Source organism: Crocodylus porosus, unplaced genomic scaffold, assembly GCF_001723895.1.
Source record: "Crocodylus porosus isolate Cpor-Errol unplaced genomic scaffold, CroPor_comp1, whole genome shotgun sequence".
NCBI lineage: Eukaryota > Metazoa > Chordata > Crocodylia > Crocodylidae > Crocodylus > Crocodylus porosus.
Genome location: NW_017728886.1, coordinates 162,043,130 through 162,063,195, shown reverse-complemented (window position 1 = coordinate 162,063,195; position 20,066 = coordinate 162,043,130). Strand labels below are relative to the sequence as shown.

The window sequence follows — 20,066 nt, the reverse complement described above, 5'->3', positions numbered from 1 at the left end:
TTAAAAAAATGGGAGCATCATAAATGATAAAAAAGGAGGTGTCAGATATTATCTCAGTGTATATTAGTATAGACTGATGATACAGAGGTTTCATCTTAAAATGCAAATTTGTCCTGAAAATTGACTAAATTAATGGAATTGTGGTGTTCTATGTTCATTGGCTCTTAGTTGCTTCCATTTCTAATTTTATCTATCCAGAAATAAAACATTTTCTCTAACTGCCAGCCCAGTAAGTAGACCAAAAGAGGTCTTAGTATAAAAAAACCCCATCCATTTCATTTGCTCTGCACTTTGGGTTGATTTTATGAGTAGCTAATAAAGCAGCATAAAATATTAGGAGTAGAGTTTATTGAAATATTTATAACAAAAACATTTTTTTAAAAACACTCTTTGAAAGCAATTTTTCTTTAAATTTCCCATTTACTGATAAAAGCAGAAAACTTTTGTGTGTGAGTGAATGTTTTAAATGCATACAAGTTTGCACGCAAACACAAAGTGTTTTGATTAAGACAAATACATATGTAATATAAGGTGTGATTTTATAAGAATCTTACTGATTCATATGTTTAACAAGGACATGTTAGAATGTTATATTTTCCTGCATACAACCTTTTCCCTGAAAAATAGCTGCTGGAAATTGGAGCGTGCATTAGATGCAAGAAATACAGTAAGAGCAGTTTCTGCTGCTTACTGGGTGAAACCCAAAGTAAAATCTGCTGGGATCAATGCGGAGCAGCTCCCTAGCTGCTGGTACTCAATTACTTACTGCAAGGAAAGATCTTCTTTTCTTCATTTTCCCTTTCAAAAATAAGGTGTGTGTTATATAAACACCCTGGAATATGTGAGAATATATGGTTTAGTATTATTCTGGAGTCCATTGAAAGGAGTTTTGAATTTGAAGCAACTGACCATATGCAGCCAAAGCCATCATGATTAAAGTTTGTTTGCATTCCATGTATTTGCCTGCAGAACATTTGATGTTACTATGGATGAACCTTATATAACTGTCACTGCTGTTTAGTTTTACCTTCACAACATCTCTACAAACTATCCGGGAATGCATTAATCATCATGTCAACTAGGCAAACGTTGAACAATTATTAGTGATTTTCTTCTTCTTAGCATTCTGGGCCTGTTTTTGAAACAATGCAAATTGGAGTATGACACACACATTTTAAGGTCATTTGAGAAAATAGAGAAAACTTCCTGGAATCTGATGGTTCCTATTTTGTTTAAGTATTTGTTTTTCAGCTGAATTTGAATGGTTTGACCCAGACTGTAAGCAGTGGTACACATGAATGCTCTATCCTGTATGGTGCTGAGGAGTTGCTGCCAGATACTGTGTCTCATGAAGTCAAAGCTGACAAACAGTAATGCAGAGGAGGTTCTCAGTGCCTTGAAAAATTGGGTCCTAACCTAAAAAGATTTTGGCCTCAGATGCTCTGATGTAATGCTAGTCTCAACAGCTATGCATGGAATACACTGAAGCCAGCATAATATTTTTCAAAAATCAATTCTTACCATTACTTACATCTGAGCTTAATAGCAGCATGCCACAGGCCTTAGGAAATGTTACCGATAAAAGATTTTATGCAGATTTTATAGCTATGTAACAGCTGAACGGAAGGCATCCATAGAAGCACTACAGCTTGAGAGAAGGCCTGGCACAAAGTATTGCAAGTTTAGCATTCCTAGGATGTTGCACTTAAACACTATTAATTTTTGTTCATGCATATTCCTTGCACACATTTGGAAATTTGGCTGATGAACTGTAATGAGCATAATGCCTCATATATATCTGCCTATCAAGGGGACATACTGTGCATTACAAAGAGTATTTTTTCCATTGTAAGGCAGAAGGCTTCTGGCTCTCCCTTTCAGACAAAAGGCATACAAGATTCATTCAGAGCTGCTTAAACCTTTTTATAACAGATCATAATTACCTAGAAGTTATGACAGAAATTAAACCAAGACACTCCCTGAGGTAATCACAAGGGCAACATGACAGAAAGCCAGGCTGGCTTCTCCTGTGGGTTGTCTGTAAGTGTGGGAACTTAGCCTTGAGGCACATAGGTTAGTGCTACTGTGGTTGGATCGCACACAAGTTTGCAGGCTACCAATAGCGGTAACAATTTTGGGGATAGAAATATATTTGGCAGAACTGTAAAAACATTTTTAAAAGCATCTCTTCTCACTGAATAGAATTGTCACTGAAACTGAAGCATCACCAGAAGCTACGACATTTAACAACCTCTTTAAAGACTTTTTAGCTATTGTACAACTACACTGCAAATTAGAACAGACTTGCAGGTAACAATTTAAAAATATAATTAGCTTACTTCACCCAGTGAACTTGAAGTACATTAAGGATACAACTACTCCATAGCTGCATTGTTTATTTTTAATAAATGCATTTAGTGCATATTAATGGCCCTAGATCACCTCCCTGATAATGATGTCGGGTGAACCGTGCTCTTGTGCTTCAATGTTGTTGGGCATCTCTAAGGGTCAGAAACTGGTTTAATCGTTCTCCTTGTCCATTCAGTGCTTGTAGGTCTGCTGAGTTTGCCAGTTACAATGATATTTTTTTATGGGGGTAACTATTCACTAGGAAAATGAACTGAACCATCTGTAGCTCATTTAACTTAGGCTTCTGAGTGGTATATTCAGCTTTCTTCCACTGAAAACAGCTGGGATGGTTTGAAGAACTGCCACAGAAAGTCTCTTACATCATTGCTGAGGAGTCCCCTTAAGTACATGAAATGTGGATCATATGCTGCTTGGACTTCACTTGCCCTTCCTTATAAATGCACAGAGCATCCCTTTCCCTTCACATCAAAAAACTGCTGCGCATGCATCTACAACCTCTTTTCTGTCTCCCCCAACTCATTCCCCAGCAGTAAGTAGCAGATATCTAGAAGGTGAAAAAAGATGAGAGAACATGTTTATGACCTTGAATTTGAATGAACCTTCATCATTTTCCTGTTAGCACTACTTACTACTTAGCTCTTTGTATATACATTAATCAAGCCTCATGGCATCCCCGAGAGACAGTAAGCTTATATTCCCATTTTACAGATGGAGAAACGAGCAAAGCTGGGAGAGGGAGATATCTTTAAAGTCACTGGAGAAATCTATATCAGAGTTAGGAGCAGAAGACTATGGCTTTCTAATCTAGTGCTATGACACTTAGGCTATGCTTCTCTCATTAGCTCATTTCCCTCCCTTACAATTTAATTTTTGAATGAGTTGCTTTGGAGCTTTTTAATAATGTAATCCTGGAATTCAAGGCAAAAATGTCCAGAAGTACAAACGGGAAGATTTCTGGCCTGAGAGTATTGTTTAGTAGTATGAAGAAATCAACTGCTAAGCAATCTTTTCTATTTTCCATGAGAACAGGAGAGGGATGGCTTTGCAGGCATTCTTGTTCTTGCTCAGAAAACTGAGCAGTTGATCTAAACAGACTTGAAATAGAGAGCTAGGCTTGTAAACATCTAATCATCCCATGACTCACATCACCTTGTGGGAATCCTTTTGCTTTTTATTACTTCTGATGAATGCCTTTCAGTTGCTGCCTGTAAGTCACCATTGTCACTGACTTTCTTTTGCTATTATCTTACAGGAATATCTTCCAGGCTCCCAGAAATCATGTCAGTAGGATCGCAGTCATTATCCCCTGGAGGCCCCAATGGGATCATTAGAAGTCAGTCCTTTGCTGGCTTCAGTGGTCTGCAAGAAAGACGCTCTAGGCAAGTATTGACTGAGGGAAATCTTTGGAGCTTGGGACAAAAGGAGGATTTGCTTTCTGCTGTTCAGAGGTGAATCTGGTGTGGCATAGGTCTGAAATCTTTTCTTATTCTCTGTGCAGCCAAGATCTGTGAGCTGCTATATGCCTTGATTTATCATGAGCCCTATTAATATTCTCTTCCTAGCCTCAACCTCAGAAAAGTTTTGCTGACATCTTAAAGAATAGGTTTTAATTCGTTATATTCATGTAATCTTTTCAATATGCAGACTGTCCAGAGAAGAGAGAGTTTCCACATCTCTAATTCAGTATCATATAAAAGGCAAAAAGACACCTTTCTTTCAGTTAAACTGCTATCAAGTCAAAGCCATGGAGCTATTGCAAATTGATACCAGTAATAAAGCAGATTTGGCCCCAAAATCTCTCCTTACCCTGGACTTTTGCCTGCAACTGCTAAAGTGTGGTTTGGGCTTTGAATGAGACTTTCATTGTGACAACCAGTTCCTAACTTCTTTTGGATCGAATAAGTACATTTGAGTTAAGTTATGTAAAATCCAAAGGCACCTATACATGTGCCCAATGCCTGCTCTAACATGCAGCAATTAAAATATGTTGAAGCAGATGCAGTTGAGTCTGCTGGAGTGTGCTAATTAGTGTAACCCAGGTGGTGCTCCAACAGGTACCCCCTTTCCAATTGAAGGGATCAAAGCAGGTGCACAAGCATTGTGGGAAGTGTAGGGACTCTCTGCTTAGATCCTTGCTACAGCGGGGCAAGCCTCTCCTGCTGACTGCAGCCTCTCGTAGAGGATCCTAGAGCCCGGTGGAGAGCCTCTCCTGCTGGTCGCACGTGGCACTGCTGAGGGTCTTTCAGGCTCTTCCAGGGCGCTGCTCCTGCCCCGCTGACTCAGCTCTTGCCAGCTCTGTGAAGCTCCTTCCTTCTTGTCTCTCACTGGTCTCTTCCCTAAGTCAGCCCACGCTGCCCCTTTTATCCCACCCCAGGTGACCTAAGGAGCCAACTGGGACATGGGGGGGTGGGAGGGGGGGAGTCTCTGGGGCCTGATTGGTGTGGAAAGGGAATCCCAAGTCCTCCAATTATCTTTTGCCCCTTCAAAACCCCGTCACACTAGCCCGTCACACTAGCATGCTCTGACAGCCTTGGCATCACATGTATTCAGCGTTCCCATGCTTTAACGTGGCGTCAGGGATGCTTTAACTAAAGCTCATCAAACAAGCACCCCCACTGCCATGTTGAAGCATGGAACACTGAATACGCAAGACACTGGGTGCTTTAATTAGAGCAGCTCCCGTGACCTGCTCTAATTAAAGCACCATCCCCACCCCGGAGCATATGTAAAAATCTAAGTGCTAGGAAGTCAATCAACCAGGAAACAACAATTCTGGGGCAGTTTTCTCCAGTCAAACCTTTATTTGAGGGAGAAAAAATGATTTATAAAAACATAGCAAAATTATTATTTGCAATACATTGGTTTCTGGATGCTGGGACTGGGATCAGAGCACCACTGTACCAGACACTATATAAACGCATAATGTAAAACAATGTAATTTAGTATTCTGGAGCGCATAGTTTTATATGACTAAAAATACCCTTGTTTCCATCACCTGACCTGTTGCTGTTTTCCTGGGCAGTGTCAGATGAGAAAAGCATGGTATAAGATGTACAGGGGTGTCTGACAGAGGCTAGCCTCAGGCTTAAGGGAGTGTTTATTAATGTCTCAGTGACTGGCACATCAAACACTGGTAGCTTGTGTACAGAACTGCTCAGACCTATTAATCTGTAAACAAGCACAGTCCTCCAACAGGCAGACATATAAGCAGATTGCTTTCAGCCAGAAGACTGTCAGAACAATTCCCTCAGGATATTACAGTCCTTTGAGAACATCCCAACTTACAGCTGGCTGTTTTATTGTTTTGGGTTTTTTTAATGTTCATTTTGCAGATGTAATTCCTTCATTGAAAATTCCTCTGCGCTCAAGAAGCCCCAAGCAAAGGCGAAGAAAATGCATAACTTGGGACATAAGAACAGCAGCATGCCCAAAGAGCCCCAGCCAAAAAGGATGGAAGAGGTCTACAGGGCCTTAAAGAATGGACTGGAGTAAGAGCTTTTATTACTGTGGATGCTGACACTCTCTTTACTACTTTGGGTTTAAAAAGTGCATCTTGGGAGCAGAAATCCTCACTCATATGCAAGTAAATCAAACAACTTGCTTCTGCTCTTGAGCATTAAACCCGCTCTCATATGGAAAACAAGAACACTTGTAGTAAAATCCTGACTCCAGTAAAGTCAGTGGCAAAACTGCCACTCTAACACGGCTAGGATTTCTTCTTATATTTTTTGCTCTACATTTGCCTCATGGGTACCATGATGTAACACAAGAGAGCCTCACAGAAGATAGCAATACCTCTGCAGTACAAAAGCAGTGATTAGAGGCAGCGCACAAACTAAATGGCAGATTAGTTCACTCAAAAGCCAGCAGTTCAGTGCATTTGAAAAAATTAACCTGTTATCCAACAGCAGCTCCTATTGTCTGGTTTTATGGTATGGCGACTTGGGGTTCCACATTTGAAGTACTAGGGAGATACATTCTTATATTCAAGACCATATGAATGTGTTTTCCTGCTTATAAGTGTGTTAAACCAGCTGATATCAAGAACATTCATTTGTTGCACAAATCTTCCTCTTTCAGAGGTCAGCAATTACTCTCTGCTGGAATGCGCTAGAGCTCATGATTCTCTTTCTGGTTTGTATTTGCAGTGAGTATCTGGAAGTTCACCAGACAGAGCTGGATAAGTTGACTACTCAGTTAAAAGACATGAAAAGAAACTCCCGCCTGGTATGTGTTATCCCACAATTCAGAAAAATTAAGTGTTATTTACTAATCATGCAGATGAAGGATAACCTTTTCCAGGTATCAAAGAGACAGGGGAGAGGGATAGAGAAAGCTGGCCTTTCATACAGCTCTGTGGACTCCTAATAGTGAGCTCCCATCTGCGCTCATGTTCTGAATTCCAGCTAGTGAAATATAACTGGTCTAAAACATTGACAGAACAGTATTCAATAATGTGATGCTGAAGTTAATTATCTCAATTTTCTTTATTGCAGGGAGTGCTGTATGATCTAGATAAGGTACGTTACCATCCTGGGCATTGGTGCCACAATGAAAACATTACATTTAAAAATGCTACGTACTCTAATGTGGACACAGCTGGCTTGAATCCTTAATTCAATCAAAGTTCTGAGGGGGAGAGGAGGTCACAGAGTCATAGAGAAGCCGGGCTGGAAGGGAAGGGACCTCCAGAAGTCATCTTGTCCAACCCCCTGCTAAGGCAAGATCATCCCTGTCCAAACCATGCCATACAACCATGATCTAAGCTCTAACTCAGACTGCCCTCAGCCCTGACAAAACATAGACCTAACACCCTAACCTGCCACAGGTAAAGCAGGAGAACTACAGCAGCCAGTGTCCTGCTTCTATAAAATGTTGTCACTGTATGTGTTCGAGAGGTGCCAGGTAGAGGACCAGGCTCCCCATTACAGAGGAAGGCAAAAACCCCCACGGTCCATACCAATTTAACCATGGGGTAAAATTCCTTCCTGCCCCTAAATATGATGATCAGCAGGGCTCCTAGTTCTCTCTGATAAAAGAATCACCAATTTTCAGATAAAAAAAAGTAACCCCAAATCCACATTTTCCCATGATTAAAATGAAACAGCACTATATCTATATCTATATCTAGCTAGCTAGAAAAATGTGGATTTGGGGTTACTTTTTTAAATCTGAAAATTGGGGATTTTTTTTTATCAGAGAAAACCAGTATTCCTGCTGATCAATCTGACCCTGCGCAGGAGGGCAAGACCCTCTAGCAAGTAACCTCCTCTTTGGTTTTAGCACTGGCACACCCCAGTCAAAATCTCCAGCCAGTATCTGGTGCCTCTAGGACAGTGGTCACCAACCAGTGGATCTCAATCCACTGGTAGATCTCGGAGCCTCTTGGAGTTAATCCAAGGCTGGGGTTGGGGGCTGAATGCCCATGTGCATGCAAGTGTGTGCCCCAGCCCAGCTAGATGTCTCTCATTTTGTATTTATGCTTTTGATTAGGGGTGTGAAGCGGGCAGTATTCGATTCAGATACGGCCCGATCTGGGAGACAGTGATTCAACTTGCTGATTTAGGTCACTGTCCTGATTCAATTGGGCTGAATCTGAAGATTTGATTCTGATTCAGAGAATCAGTGATTTTGCCATAGACATGGCTTTATATGTTTTTTTTCTACATACCTCAAGGTACCAGGTGCAGCTCATGTACTCTGAGATGGTGGGGTGGATGGAGCATCTCATGGGAGCATGGGAGGGTCCCCAGCCCCCCCAGCTCAGCAATCAGCCACAAGAGGACCCCGGGTGCCCCCCCAGACACAGGGCACCAGTCGCTGAGCCAGGGGGTCCCGTGTGCTCTGCAGCGGACCCGGAAGTAGACCACAAGTACTTCTGGTCCACTTACAGGGCCACTGCTAAGTGTGTAAGGGACCCTCCCTCCACTCCCCCGACACTCCTGTGGGATGCTTCATCCACCCCACCATATCAGCATTCACAAGCCGTGCCTGGTACCTCGAGGTACATAGAAAAAAAAAGTATAAAGCTGTGTCTATAGCTGAATCATTCAATCTCTCCAAATTGATTTGGAGGGTTCCGATTTGATTTGGAGAGATTAATGGGTCTCTTGATTCAATTCAGATTTGGAGATTAAGCTGCCAAATCAGGCTGAATCTCCTCTGAATCCAATTGGTGACCAAAGCTTCACACAGCCCTACTTATGATTACTCCTCATTACTCCACTTTGCAGTTGTCCACATTGAACTTCATCCCATTATTACTAGCGCAGCTTTCCAACCTGTCAAGATCCTTCTGAACTATGCTCACATCCTCCAACGTATTCACAATCCTTCCTAGTTTCATGTCATCTACAAACTTGCTCAAGAAACTTTCTATGCTAGCATTCATATAATTAATAAACGCATTGACCAGAACTGGGGCCAGGATAGACCCCTGGGGACTTCATTTGAAATCTCCTGCCATTCTGATATTGACCTGTTAATAATTACCCTTTGCTTGCAGCTATCAAGCCAGTTATCTATCCACCTTGTAGCTTTATCCAGCCCATATTTCTCCAAATTTGTTTATGAGAACATTGTGTAGGACTCTGTCAAAAGCATTGCTGAAGTCCAGATATGCTCTATCCACAGCATTTCCTCCATCCACCCAAGTAGTTACTTTATTAAAGAAAATCGGGTTTGATTGACACTATTTGTTTTTCCTAAATCCATGCTGGCTGCTTGCAATCAGCCTTTCTTCTTCCAGATACTTACAGGTCAGCAGGCCAGGGCAACTTGTCATGGCTTCAGTGGGAGGGGATCAAACCCTGAGGAGTCAGTCAACAAGTCCTAGTAACATCAATAAGCTTCTTTATCAGATTACACAGAACCCCCACATTACACCCAAGACCTGTGTAGGAGGTCAGAACAAACAACCTCACTCTGCCTCAACCCTGGCCATCAAGCCAGATCTAGAGTCTGGAAAGGCTATCTGACACAATCTCTCTAATCAAGAAAGAGCCAAAATAATTAATAGAACACTTCAGCATAGGTGTGTGTGCCCTATGACACAATGGTACACCGAATCCTCAGAGTGTCTCTGTTCTGTACAGGCATGATCAAATGCAAAATACAGTTCCTTCAAGCTCCACAAAAACCTTGAAACAATGTTATTTTTCTCCCAATAGTCTTATGAAAATATTTGGGATTTTCCATGAAAGAATTAAAGCCAACAATGGCCAGTGTTTCAAAAAATATTATGGTAAACCCCAATTTTTTACAGAAAAAAAATTGGAAATTTTTAAATATAACAATACATTTCTCTCACACACAAAAAAATCCATTTCCAATTGACTGGTAAACCAGAAAAAAATCTGGAAAGGATGAGAATGGGTTTTTGAATTTTGGAGGGGGGTAAAATTATCCCTACTTTTGAGTAAACATATAATGATAATAAGATGAAGCATCTCACTTTTCATTTATGGGGAAACATCTTTCTGAAATGCTTTGCATTTTAGGGAAAAATTAAAGAGAAGATTTCAGTCAAAATCGATACAAAATGCAATCAGATGACTCATCTAAAAATGTTTCAATTCCCATTTTTTTCAGCAAATCAAAGCAATTGAAAGATATATGAGAAGATTGGAGTTCCACATTAGTCAGGTAATAAACAGTCCTATCATCTTTCATTTGCATCTGCTTTTAATGTTATTAAGAAAACAACCTTTGGTTACTATTAGACTTTCTAATCCAGACAGACTTCCTTGCCTAAGCTTCTCCTAAACACAGTTTAAGCTCTGCAGTGACAGGAGTCGGAGGAAAAGAAGAGGTTTTAAAAAGCTATAAAAATCTCTGTGATCTACCAGTTCTACATGCACAGCAAACATGCAACTGACAATGGCTGTCCAGGAATATGAAGTCAGGCCCATGATGGAAAACCAGTATCTTAAAACATTAATTTCTATGGTATAGATAAAAAGACACTTGCACAGTTAAGTTGTTAATTTTTACCTACAAAATCTGACAGCTATCAGTTATATTTCCCCTCCAATTTGACAAATTAATGAATTCATATGATGGATAAATTTCTATTCAGACTTACTTAAAAACCACATGTGCTGCTTACACTCAGGTATAACAAGGCATTTCAAACACTCTCATTTGATTGTTCTCATCCTCACACTGTGAAAAAAATAGTCAGGAAATAGACTGAAGCTCTCCCCCCAAAACCAAGCATTTCCTTGCTAGTAACCTGCACCCCCAAATTACAGACTGAAGCACAATTTTCTATTCAAGTCCATCCCACTCCATCCTGTTCAGAGCTAGCAATTTTTGTGTTTATAATAGAAATAAAAAGAGGCATTAAACGTAAGAGGAACAGTTTACTTGCACAGTGTTCATAGATTCATAGTCATAGATGTAGGGTCAGAAGGGACCTAAGTAGATCATCAAGTCCGACCCCCTGCCCTGGGCAGGAGAGAAAACTGGGCTTATATGACCCCAGCCAGGTAATCATCAAGCCTCCTCTTAAAGACCCCCAGGGTAGGAGCCAGCACCACTTCCCTTGGATGGTGGTTCCAGATCCTAGCCGCCCTGACAATGAAGTAGTGCCTTCTAATGTCCAGCCTGAACCTACTCTCAAACAACTTATGGCCATTATTCCTTGTTACTCCAGGAGGTGCTCAGGGAAACAGGGTTTCTCCCATTCCCCACTGGTCCCCCCGGTAAGTTTGTAGACAGCCACCAGGTCCCCTCTCAGCCTTCTCTTGTGTTAGTTTACTGCTCCATAACAGACAGTGACAACTAAATATAACATTGTAAAAGACACGTTTACAACATCAAACTCTTCTGTTTCAAAATAGCTAGACACAACACAATCTTTCACCCCAAGGACAAAGTGTGCTGTCTTCTGTTAACAGCAACACCCTGTTACTGAGTTATCATTTTGTACAGGAAATAAAGCAAGAAAACAGGAAGTATAGGTGGTAGATTTTGCACTAGCAGAAATATTGGTCTTAACCATACTCACACATGCAGATCCACCCATGCCTCACCCTGACTGGAGAAGCAAACAGCAAGTGACATTTATAGCAGCTCTTCAGAATGGATACTGGAGGGCTGCTGGCTGAAAAGATTAAGTGTAGGGGACTTGATTGTCAGAAAGGTTTGCTTTGTAATTCTCAAGTGCTAATAAGGTTACTTTTGCTTCCATCCCTCTTTGTTGAAGTAGTCCACTTGGAGACTGTCTCCTCTATTAATTGGAGGTTCTTCAGATGCATTACAATAGCCATTATGAATCCTAAGCAGCCTTATAAAAAATTTCTGAAGCTGCCACAGTGGGATGAGGTGGGATCATTCCCAGTCTCCCTATAAACAAGCCACAATATTTACATGAGAGATAAAGCTGGACATGCCTGAATTTGGGGCTTTTCAGATCTGTGATTCTGAGTCAGACAAATTGCTACTGTAGACACATACTACAGTGACAGAGTCAGTACATGAAGCCAGGCTAATGCACATTTTAATTGAGATCACTTTTGCTGAAAAATCCACTCCGGATCAATCAGCATTTAAGTCACCACATAGTAAAGGATAAAACAAAAGCATCTTAACCTAGGTCAGTGGTTCTCAACATTTTCAGATTAACCTTTTCAGATTTAGGGCACCCCTCTATAACTTTTTTTTTTTTTTTTTTTTAATTTGGAGACACCCTGGGTGAGAACCAGAGTCATGCTGCCTCCGCTTGCTTGTGTTCTTCTCAACTGGGGTGTTGCTGTTGCCACAGCCGTGTTGGTGGTGGGACTGCCCCGTTTGCCTTGTGCAAAGCCAGACTGGATAAACTGTAGCAGGAACGCCTGCTTTTACCACAGCCTTCTGGGTCTGCCCCTACCCTCAACACTCTTTCCAGAAACAGAGGGGCACGGGACAGTTCCACTTGCCAGGAGACACTGCATAGGGATGAAGCAGGAGCATGTGCTCCTCCATCTGGCTGTGTACGAGGTGCAGTTCCACCTGGCCGCTGCACTGGCAGTCCCTGCACCATGGCATCCCTGAAAAGGTATAGATGCAACAATGCCCCAGTTGAGAGCTTCTGGTCTAGGTAAAAACTGAACATTGTCCTGCATCAATGGGAAATGTGACAGCACTCTTTCATTTTCTTCTGCTGAAGTTAAATCTGCAGCTCTTAAAATGAAATGACCACCAAATTAGGAGGCTGTTTGAACACACAAAAGGGAAAGTTGCGTTACTGTAAGGTCCCAGAAAACAGCAGCGCAATAATAAATGTGTGCTTACAGTGCACGGCTGTAAAAGATCGAATAAATTGGAGTGCAGAATAAACACAAATAATTACTATTAGGATACAGAGCTTTTTTCAGCTAGGTTATAGTCCAAGCCTAACCAGCAATGGCAGTGACTTGGACCAAGATTTCCAAAAGCAATTAGTGATTTTTGGGTACCTATCTGTGACACTGAAGGGACGTGATTTTTAGAAGGTGACTGATCAGTACTGAGAACCACTCATACAAACGACAGTGGAAGCAATGTTATACGGTATAATGCTCCCAGTTCACATCTTAGTGTTCACATCATTGAAAATGCTATTGGTGCTGTCATTTGGGTCACACTTCCATTTAGAAACAGGGACACAACTTTTAACTAGAGCTCCTCCACTGCAGTCTAGTGGTACATTGTGGGGAAGACTGTACTTTGTGGGGAAGACAGTATTTCACTATGACATTAGTCATCCAGGGATGTCAAAGCCAAGATCTTTTGGAAACTTTATATTTACTTTGAAAGAGCTTTAGAGAATACTATGAATCCCAGACAAACCAAGAAACTGGCTAGAGGTGTGAAGAACGAAGGTAAGAACTGCTAAATGTCTCTGTTGTTGCCATAATAAGATTATAGAGGAAACTTCATTATCATGCAACATATATATACACAAAAATAGAACTGTTTACCCCATTAGTGTTTCTGGGATAAAATACATGGGTCATCTTCATTTCAGCTTCTGTTAATAAAATAAATGATTTGATGGTTTCTTTGGATCCCCTCCCCCCCAGCCCTTTTTGTTTTGTTTAAACCACGTTCATTTCCCTTACCAGGTGGATGAGCTGTATGAAGCCTATTGTATCCAAAGACGACTCTGTGATGGTGCCAGCAAAATGAAGCAAGCATTTGCAATGTCTCCTGCCAGCAAAGCAGCTCGAGAGAGTCTGTCTGAAATCAACAGAAGTTACAAGGAGTACACAGAGGTAGGTGCTGACCTGTTTGGCCCAGGCCGACACAGAATTCCCTCAGGTGCATTGTTATTGTTTTTATGGGAATTTTGACTGAATAAGGACTTCCAAGTGGTGTCTATAGGTCAGATAATTTACTTTCTGTTTTGTAAAATGTGACTGAACAGAAGCAAATGAAAAACAGGCCCATCCAATTCTCTGGGACATTTGGAGAACTGTAAATACATGCTTTACACTGTAGATCAGAACGAATGAAGTAGTCACAGTGCTCTAAATGACATTTATGTTGCAGCATACCAATACCAATATCACTATCTAAACATGTACACTGGGGCCACTGGGCAGAAAAAAAGCCTAAATCTATCCTGAATGCACCTGTATTCCAACTGAGTCTTAATAGCTTTCAGTAACCGAACAGTACATTTTAGTCCCCACTAGCTGGAAACCCATTAATGTAAAGCCATCTGCTATATCTTTTCTGGTCTTATTCATTATGGTCAAATGTATTTCATTAACAGGAAGGTGATATGGAAAAGGTTTTAGTAGCATTACAGCTATAACAGCTTGTAGGCCATTGCAATCTCCTCTGATATAGAAAAAGCATTTGGTAGTGTCCACAGTGCCCATCTCTCCATACAGCCACTTTCATGCTGTATTCCATATATTTTGAAATATAAAAAACAAGTTAAGAGTCACTTTGGTACATGTCCTCGATGGAGCAAGAGAGAAGAAAAGTAACCAGTTTATACCCTTCTTCCAGTGCAAAAAAAAAGAATGTTTGGCTAGATTCAGCTGTGAAGTAAAGCAAACCTTGCTGTCCTGAAATCCACTGAGCTGTACACCTGTCTACCCCAGGGCACACTTGACATATTGATTATAATTTGAAAATACTTATTTTTACCTAGCCAACAGTTTCCAAATACTCCTTTAAAAGTCAGAAGTGGGGGTTGGTCTGATGTCAATCTTCTGTTTTCCAACACAGAACATGTGTACCATTGAAGTAGAACTGGAAAGCCTATTGGGGGAGTTTTGCATCAAGATGAAAGGTAATTACTTCCCCCCTCCCCTTCTCTGCATGAACAGAACTGCAAGAGCTCTCTGTATGCATTCCTGAAAGCTTTGAGAGCACAAGCTAATTTAGGTTTAATGTACGGTAGGTTTGTTTTTCCCATCACATCAATTTCTGAGCGTTCAAAACGGTGACTTACACCTACGCCCAATGGAATGGATCACACAGATATGAACATCAAAGTTGCACAGTGAGCTCTTCAATGATCATTCTTCTGATTTTTGAGAGAAGGGGCTAATTAGACTACATCACACACTCATTTTGATAGCCAAAGCAATGCAATTTCTAAGACTACTGTGATCTTTTGCCTCTATTTTTGTAACTGTCCAACTTTTATAACTAAGAAACTGTCATGCCCATGGAACTGAATTTTAAGATATGTTCTTAATTCGATACCAGCGTTTTCAAAGTCACTTTCCATTTACAGAGTCTGATTTTTTTTTTTAAGCAAAATTTGAAGGGTTGTGGTGTCTTACATTTTAACAACTCATCTAGGTCAAGAGGATATTCCCCCTTTCGATCTTAAGACACGTCTTTTTTATGGTAGAGGTCTGACTTCTTTCACTGATTAATGACTCTGAATACAATAGAAGTAGTTTTTACCTGAAGCCAGTCTTACTGAAATAGACATCCTTTGACAATCTTACTGACTCATTAGGTGTCAAAAGTGTTTTTAAGACTCAGGGTCTTAGAGCAAAAAAACTAGGAAAAAAATCTGTTAGATTCAGTTCTACTTGTATATCATGTTTCTCTTTGTTGTCATCAATTGTGATCATTAAAACATAAATGCTGCTTATATGCAGGGGGCAGCCCTTGAGGTTCCTTCTAACTTTATGCTTCTCTACATGAAAACAAAATCTTTAAAAAAAAATTTAACTCCTTATTTCAAATTAGGAAACTACATAGGTTCCCATCCACACTGGGTAAAAGGACGTTGCAAAAACCATTGGTTGGAGGATCCTGAGCTTGCTATTCATGTACAACACTGTACTTCCACATGCTACCAGTCTTTTACAAGCATTAGTTCTATCAGTTGGTTATAGCACCTGAGACGAGAGCTCTATTTAGATAAGGTCAAGCTGAATTGGTGCAGTCTGCAATGATTTACTCCCAGCAAAGATGAAAAGTGGCAACTAGGTTGGGTTGGTTAGTCTTCCAACTTCATCCTTGCAATGCCTCACATTTAAAAGTCCCTGCTTTCAGTGGGGAACTACAGGTGAAATAGTAGTCTACCAGTACACTTTGGTATAACAATAAAAGCATTTAGGCTGTCCCCCCTCCCCCCCGGTTGCCCTAAAATTGCTATGTGGAGACACTGTGCCAGTGACTAGGACAAGCACTGCAAAAGCTTGTTCTGGCAATCAGAGTTCCTGCTGGAGTTTCCTGATTGTAGATGCACACACTTCTGGGTTTGACCTCTTTGTTGCTTATGCTAGAGATGGCATCACAAATGACATGGCTTCAAAGACTTGATCCTTCACTTATTAAATATTCATATCTTCCAGTAAAATGAACGGAAACCCTACTGAAGCTTGATTTTTCATACCATGTACTTAAATAGGGAAAAATAAGCTGGCATATAGTAGTCATAAATACAAATCCTGATTACTAGCAGAAGTCCCTCTTCTGAGGATGAGGAAGAGTATGTAGGCCGTGTTCATACTTATGCTGCGCTGCTGCCAGGTAGCAGCCACCACAGCCAAGCCATTAGAGTGCATGCCCTCTAATGGCAGCTTTGCATGGCTCCATTCAGCAGCTGTGGTACCAGGACACAGACAGCTTCCTGGAAAGACATCTGCTATTGCTGTTGAAGGGAACATGGCAGCTGACAAAATGCCCAGAAAGTGCCTACATGTGTCTTCTATTGAGTATCAGGTGGTGGCAGAGCCTCAGTTTTGCAGGCAGAACTGTAGTGCAGGGTAGACTAGAACAAAATCAGAATATTTTCTAGTTAAGATATTTAAGATTTTCCATAGGATAGTTTCATCTTTTCAACAGAAATCATCCCATAGATCAGTGGTTCCCAATCTGTGGTATGCACACAACAGTGGTACAACCTGTCAGTGGTACAGATTTACACTAATTACTTTATATGACAAAAATTTGCGGGTGGTACTTAAGATTGAACTGAAAAATTTGCTGGTGGCACTTAAGAATGTATTGTTTTAAATTGGTGGTGCGCAATGGGTCCGAGTTTGGGAACCGCTGCCATAGATGATTAAATTCAGTCAGAGGCGCTACTGGACCTTTCAAACAGCAACAGCACTAGAAAATACAGGGTATAAAGCAACACTGTGTTTGTGACACTGGTTGCATCTACATGAGACACTGACTGTGCACTTACTGTGCAGTCATTTAATACTTGCATATCCAAGTACTAAATGACCATGCAATAACCAGAGCTATTGCGCAGTAGCTTCCCCGCATGGCTTTGTGGTGATGCTGACTGCACAGTAGCTCATTACTACTGCACAGTAGCACCTTGTCACAGTTCATGCCCCACAGTGCTACTGCACAGTAGTAACAAGCTATTGTGCAGTAAGTGTCTCGTGTGGACACAGACACTGTGGCATATCCAAGTAACTCTGAGGGTGGAACTCCGAACTTTAACCCTTTTCCATTGTTTCAGTGCAAGCTGGTTTTATTTTGTGCATCATGCATTAACACTGGGGAAGACCCCACTCTCTTTCACATGCATTAATTGAAGGCCATGGACAACATTAGTGGGAGGTAAAAGGCACTAGCAGTATTTTCATAATACATGCTGTTAAAAAAAAAAAAAAAAAGCAGCCACGATCACTTTTCACAGTTCTAAAATGACCCGGCCAGAAAGGTTAGCCCTCCTATTGGGATCTACGCTGGTGTTCCAAGGATTAACAAAACAGCATCATATATCATAAGAAGTCCCCCCTGCCCCTTCCCGGAAGCACCTTCTCTAGGATTCTTCTCCAGGCCTGCCTGAAAATAGGAAGTTGCAGCCTGTTGAATGACAGCAGAGAATAAATTACAAGGTCAGAAGTGAGCACTGTGATCAGCTAGTCTGAGCTCATATATAAATCCATGTCAGAGGATCTCCCTGAATTTATTTCTGTTGAATCTATAGCACGTCTTCTAGAAAAGCATCCAGTCTTAATTACAAATTGCCAATAATGGAGAATGCTTCTGCTAAGCTGTTCAGACGGGTAATTTTGCTCACAGTTAAAACTGTCCGCCTTGCTTCTTTTTAACTTCAATGTCCAGCCACTGAAAAGCCCTCCATTATCAAAACATCACTTGCCCCAGTCTGTATCTGTAAACCACGAGCAAGTCACCACTCAGCTTTTTCTTTGTTGAGCTAAACAGGTTGAGCTTCTTGAATGTTATGGGCTACTGTAATATCACAGGCATGGTGCTGTCTCCTTTCCCAAACAAATGCCTGGTAGGCCAACTACCTCTCACCAGGTTTGTTTAAAAAACAAAGACGGAGCTACATTTTTAAACCACCCTCTCTCCCCCCTCCTTCATTCTCTTTGGCAGAAAAAGGACCTTTTATTTACATCAGAACCTTTCAGCGAGTCATCCCAGCAGAGATCAAGTTAGCTAATAAAAGCACTAGTGGGGAGAAGGAACCGGGGGCAGAGTGCTAGTAAATGTAAATTATTTATAAACAATAAATAAATTAGAAAGTAGGAGGTAATATGAGTATCAAGCAGAGAGCTGCACTATTCTGCTGAGTAGCGAGGAGAAAGTGGAGGATGTGCTGTGGTCTGGTGAAAGAAACCATCAAGGAAGTGCAAGGGAAGGGTCCTTATGAATAAAAGAACAAAGGAATTGGGGAAATTTGGGTCCAGATCCATCATCCAGTGGCTATATCTATATGTATAGCCATATACATATATTAGGCTGTAGTCAGAGGTTGTGTGTATACTATGTGCATACTGTGACAAGTGTGATCTGGAAACCTAGACAGAATAGTTCTGTGTCTAACGTCTGTGCATCTATGAAAATAAGATAAAATAAATAATTCTGCTCCTTATCATTTGAATCTATATGCAATGTATTTTTATCTGTTTTGGGAACTCTCCTGAGCCTTGTGATATTATTAGGCATTTTTCTTAAAACCTCCACTTCTGGAGTCTTGTAATTACATTAGATTCTTTTCCTTTTTCTTTCAAAGAGAATTTCCAGCCCTTGTTGGTTGCAGAGTAAAGCTTGAAAGTGTGAATCCTGAAGGCTTAAAAATAGAGAAAAAAATAAAGAGAGCCTTGATGGCTTCAAAATATTATTTCTAAGCTAATCTCATGATTAGTTGAGGACTAATGCATGGTTTCTGAATGTTCATGGAAGGCAGCATTAGCATTTGTTGGAGTTTTATATCAAATTCTAAAAACATCTTCAGGTCATAGAGCTAGTGCCTATGGGATTGGCTTGTGAAGGGTTGCTGCCACCTACAGACAAGAACTAGACACTTCAAGTATGAAAGGCATATAGCATAACAGCCTCTCTCTAAGTATAACTATGTGTACAATTAGTAGCACTCTGTTAGTCTTAGGATGGTGGTATACTATACCATGAAAGTATTTTTAGCATAGACCACCTTCTGTCAGCAAAACTGAATGTTTGCTGGTATGGCTTATTTTAAAACCCCCAACTGGAACAAGATATAGCGGTAAAAGAGCAAGGCCTCTTGCCACCATGGATACCTTTAGTTAATCCTTTTATACTCCTCACCAATTGGCAAAAGCCTATAGTATAGCTTTAGTTACAGTGATCACTTTTACTCAGTCCTATCTGTACAGTCTAGATAGTGATGGTGGTCTCTCTTTATATAAAATAAACCATGCAGCATAGATTGGAATCGAGTTACCTACATACCTTCTTTGTGCAATTCAAAGTATTCTCTTTTTATGTTTTATTAAATATTTGCATTATAGGTATTGAACAGGAGAATTTGGTCCACAATATCTTGTGGTGTCATCTGGCACTTATATCAGTATAAGCTGCTTAGTGTTGCTGGACATGGCTTCAATGTTCTGCAATTTCAAGAGGTCAATTACATCAGGGATGTCCGACTTAGTGTCTGGGACCACATCTGCAGGGGCCTTGCCCCCCCCCTTCCCTGGCTGCAAGCTTACCCTGACAACATGTGGGCAGGTGGTATCCTGCCCCCTCCTTCCCCACTGCAGCAGCACTATAGGCTGCACCGAGCTGGCACCACCCTGCCCTACCCTGCCCTACTGGGGCAGGAAGTGAAAGCCAGAGAAGGGAGGGGAAATCTCGAGACTGAAGCCAGAGCAATGAGGGGAGTGGTGGACAGGAGAAGCCTAGGGCTACAGAATAATCCCCTGTGGGCTACATGTGAGGTGGGTTCAGCCCCTCATTAAGGGAGTACAGATTTCTGATGCACATGGCCTGAATACATGAGG

At 41.1% G+C, this 20,066-nt stretch overlaps 1 protein-coding gene across 2 annotated transcripts in view; it reads left to right on the top strand.

Moving 5' to 3' along the window:
- The window catches only part of FAM65B (family with sequence similarity 65 member B), a 92,411-nt gene that overhangs the window by 41,095 nt on the left and 31,250 nt on the right, over positions 1-20,066 (top strand). For both annotated transcript variants that reach the window (XM_019544449.1, XM_019544458.1), the window contains exons 2-8: positions 3,623-3,749; positions 5,703-5,858; positions 6,519-6,597; positions 6,867-6,890; positions 9,961-10,014; positions 13,458-13,607; positions 14,575-14,638. In XM_019544449.1, the coding sequence (XP_019399994.1) occupies positions 3,623-3,749; positions 5,703-5,858; positions 6,519-6,597; positions 6,867-6,890; positions 9,961-10,014; positions 13,458-13,607; positions 14,575-14,638 (654 nt within the window). The remainder of the gene's footprint in view (positions 1-3,622; positions 3,750-5,702; positions 5,859-6,518; positions 6,598-6,866; positions 6,891-9,960; positions 10,015-13,457; positions 13,608-14,574; positions 14,639-20,066) is intronic.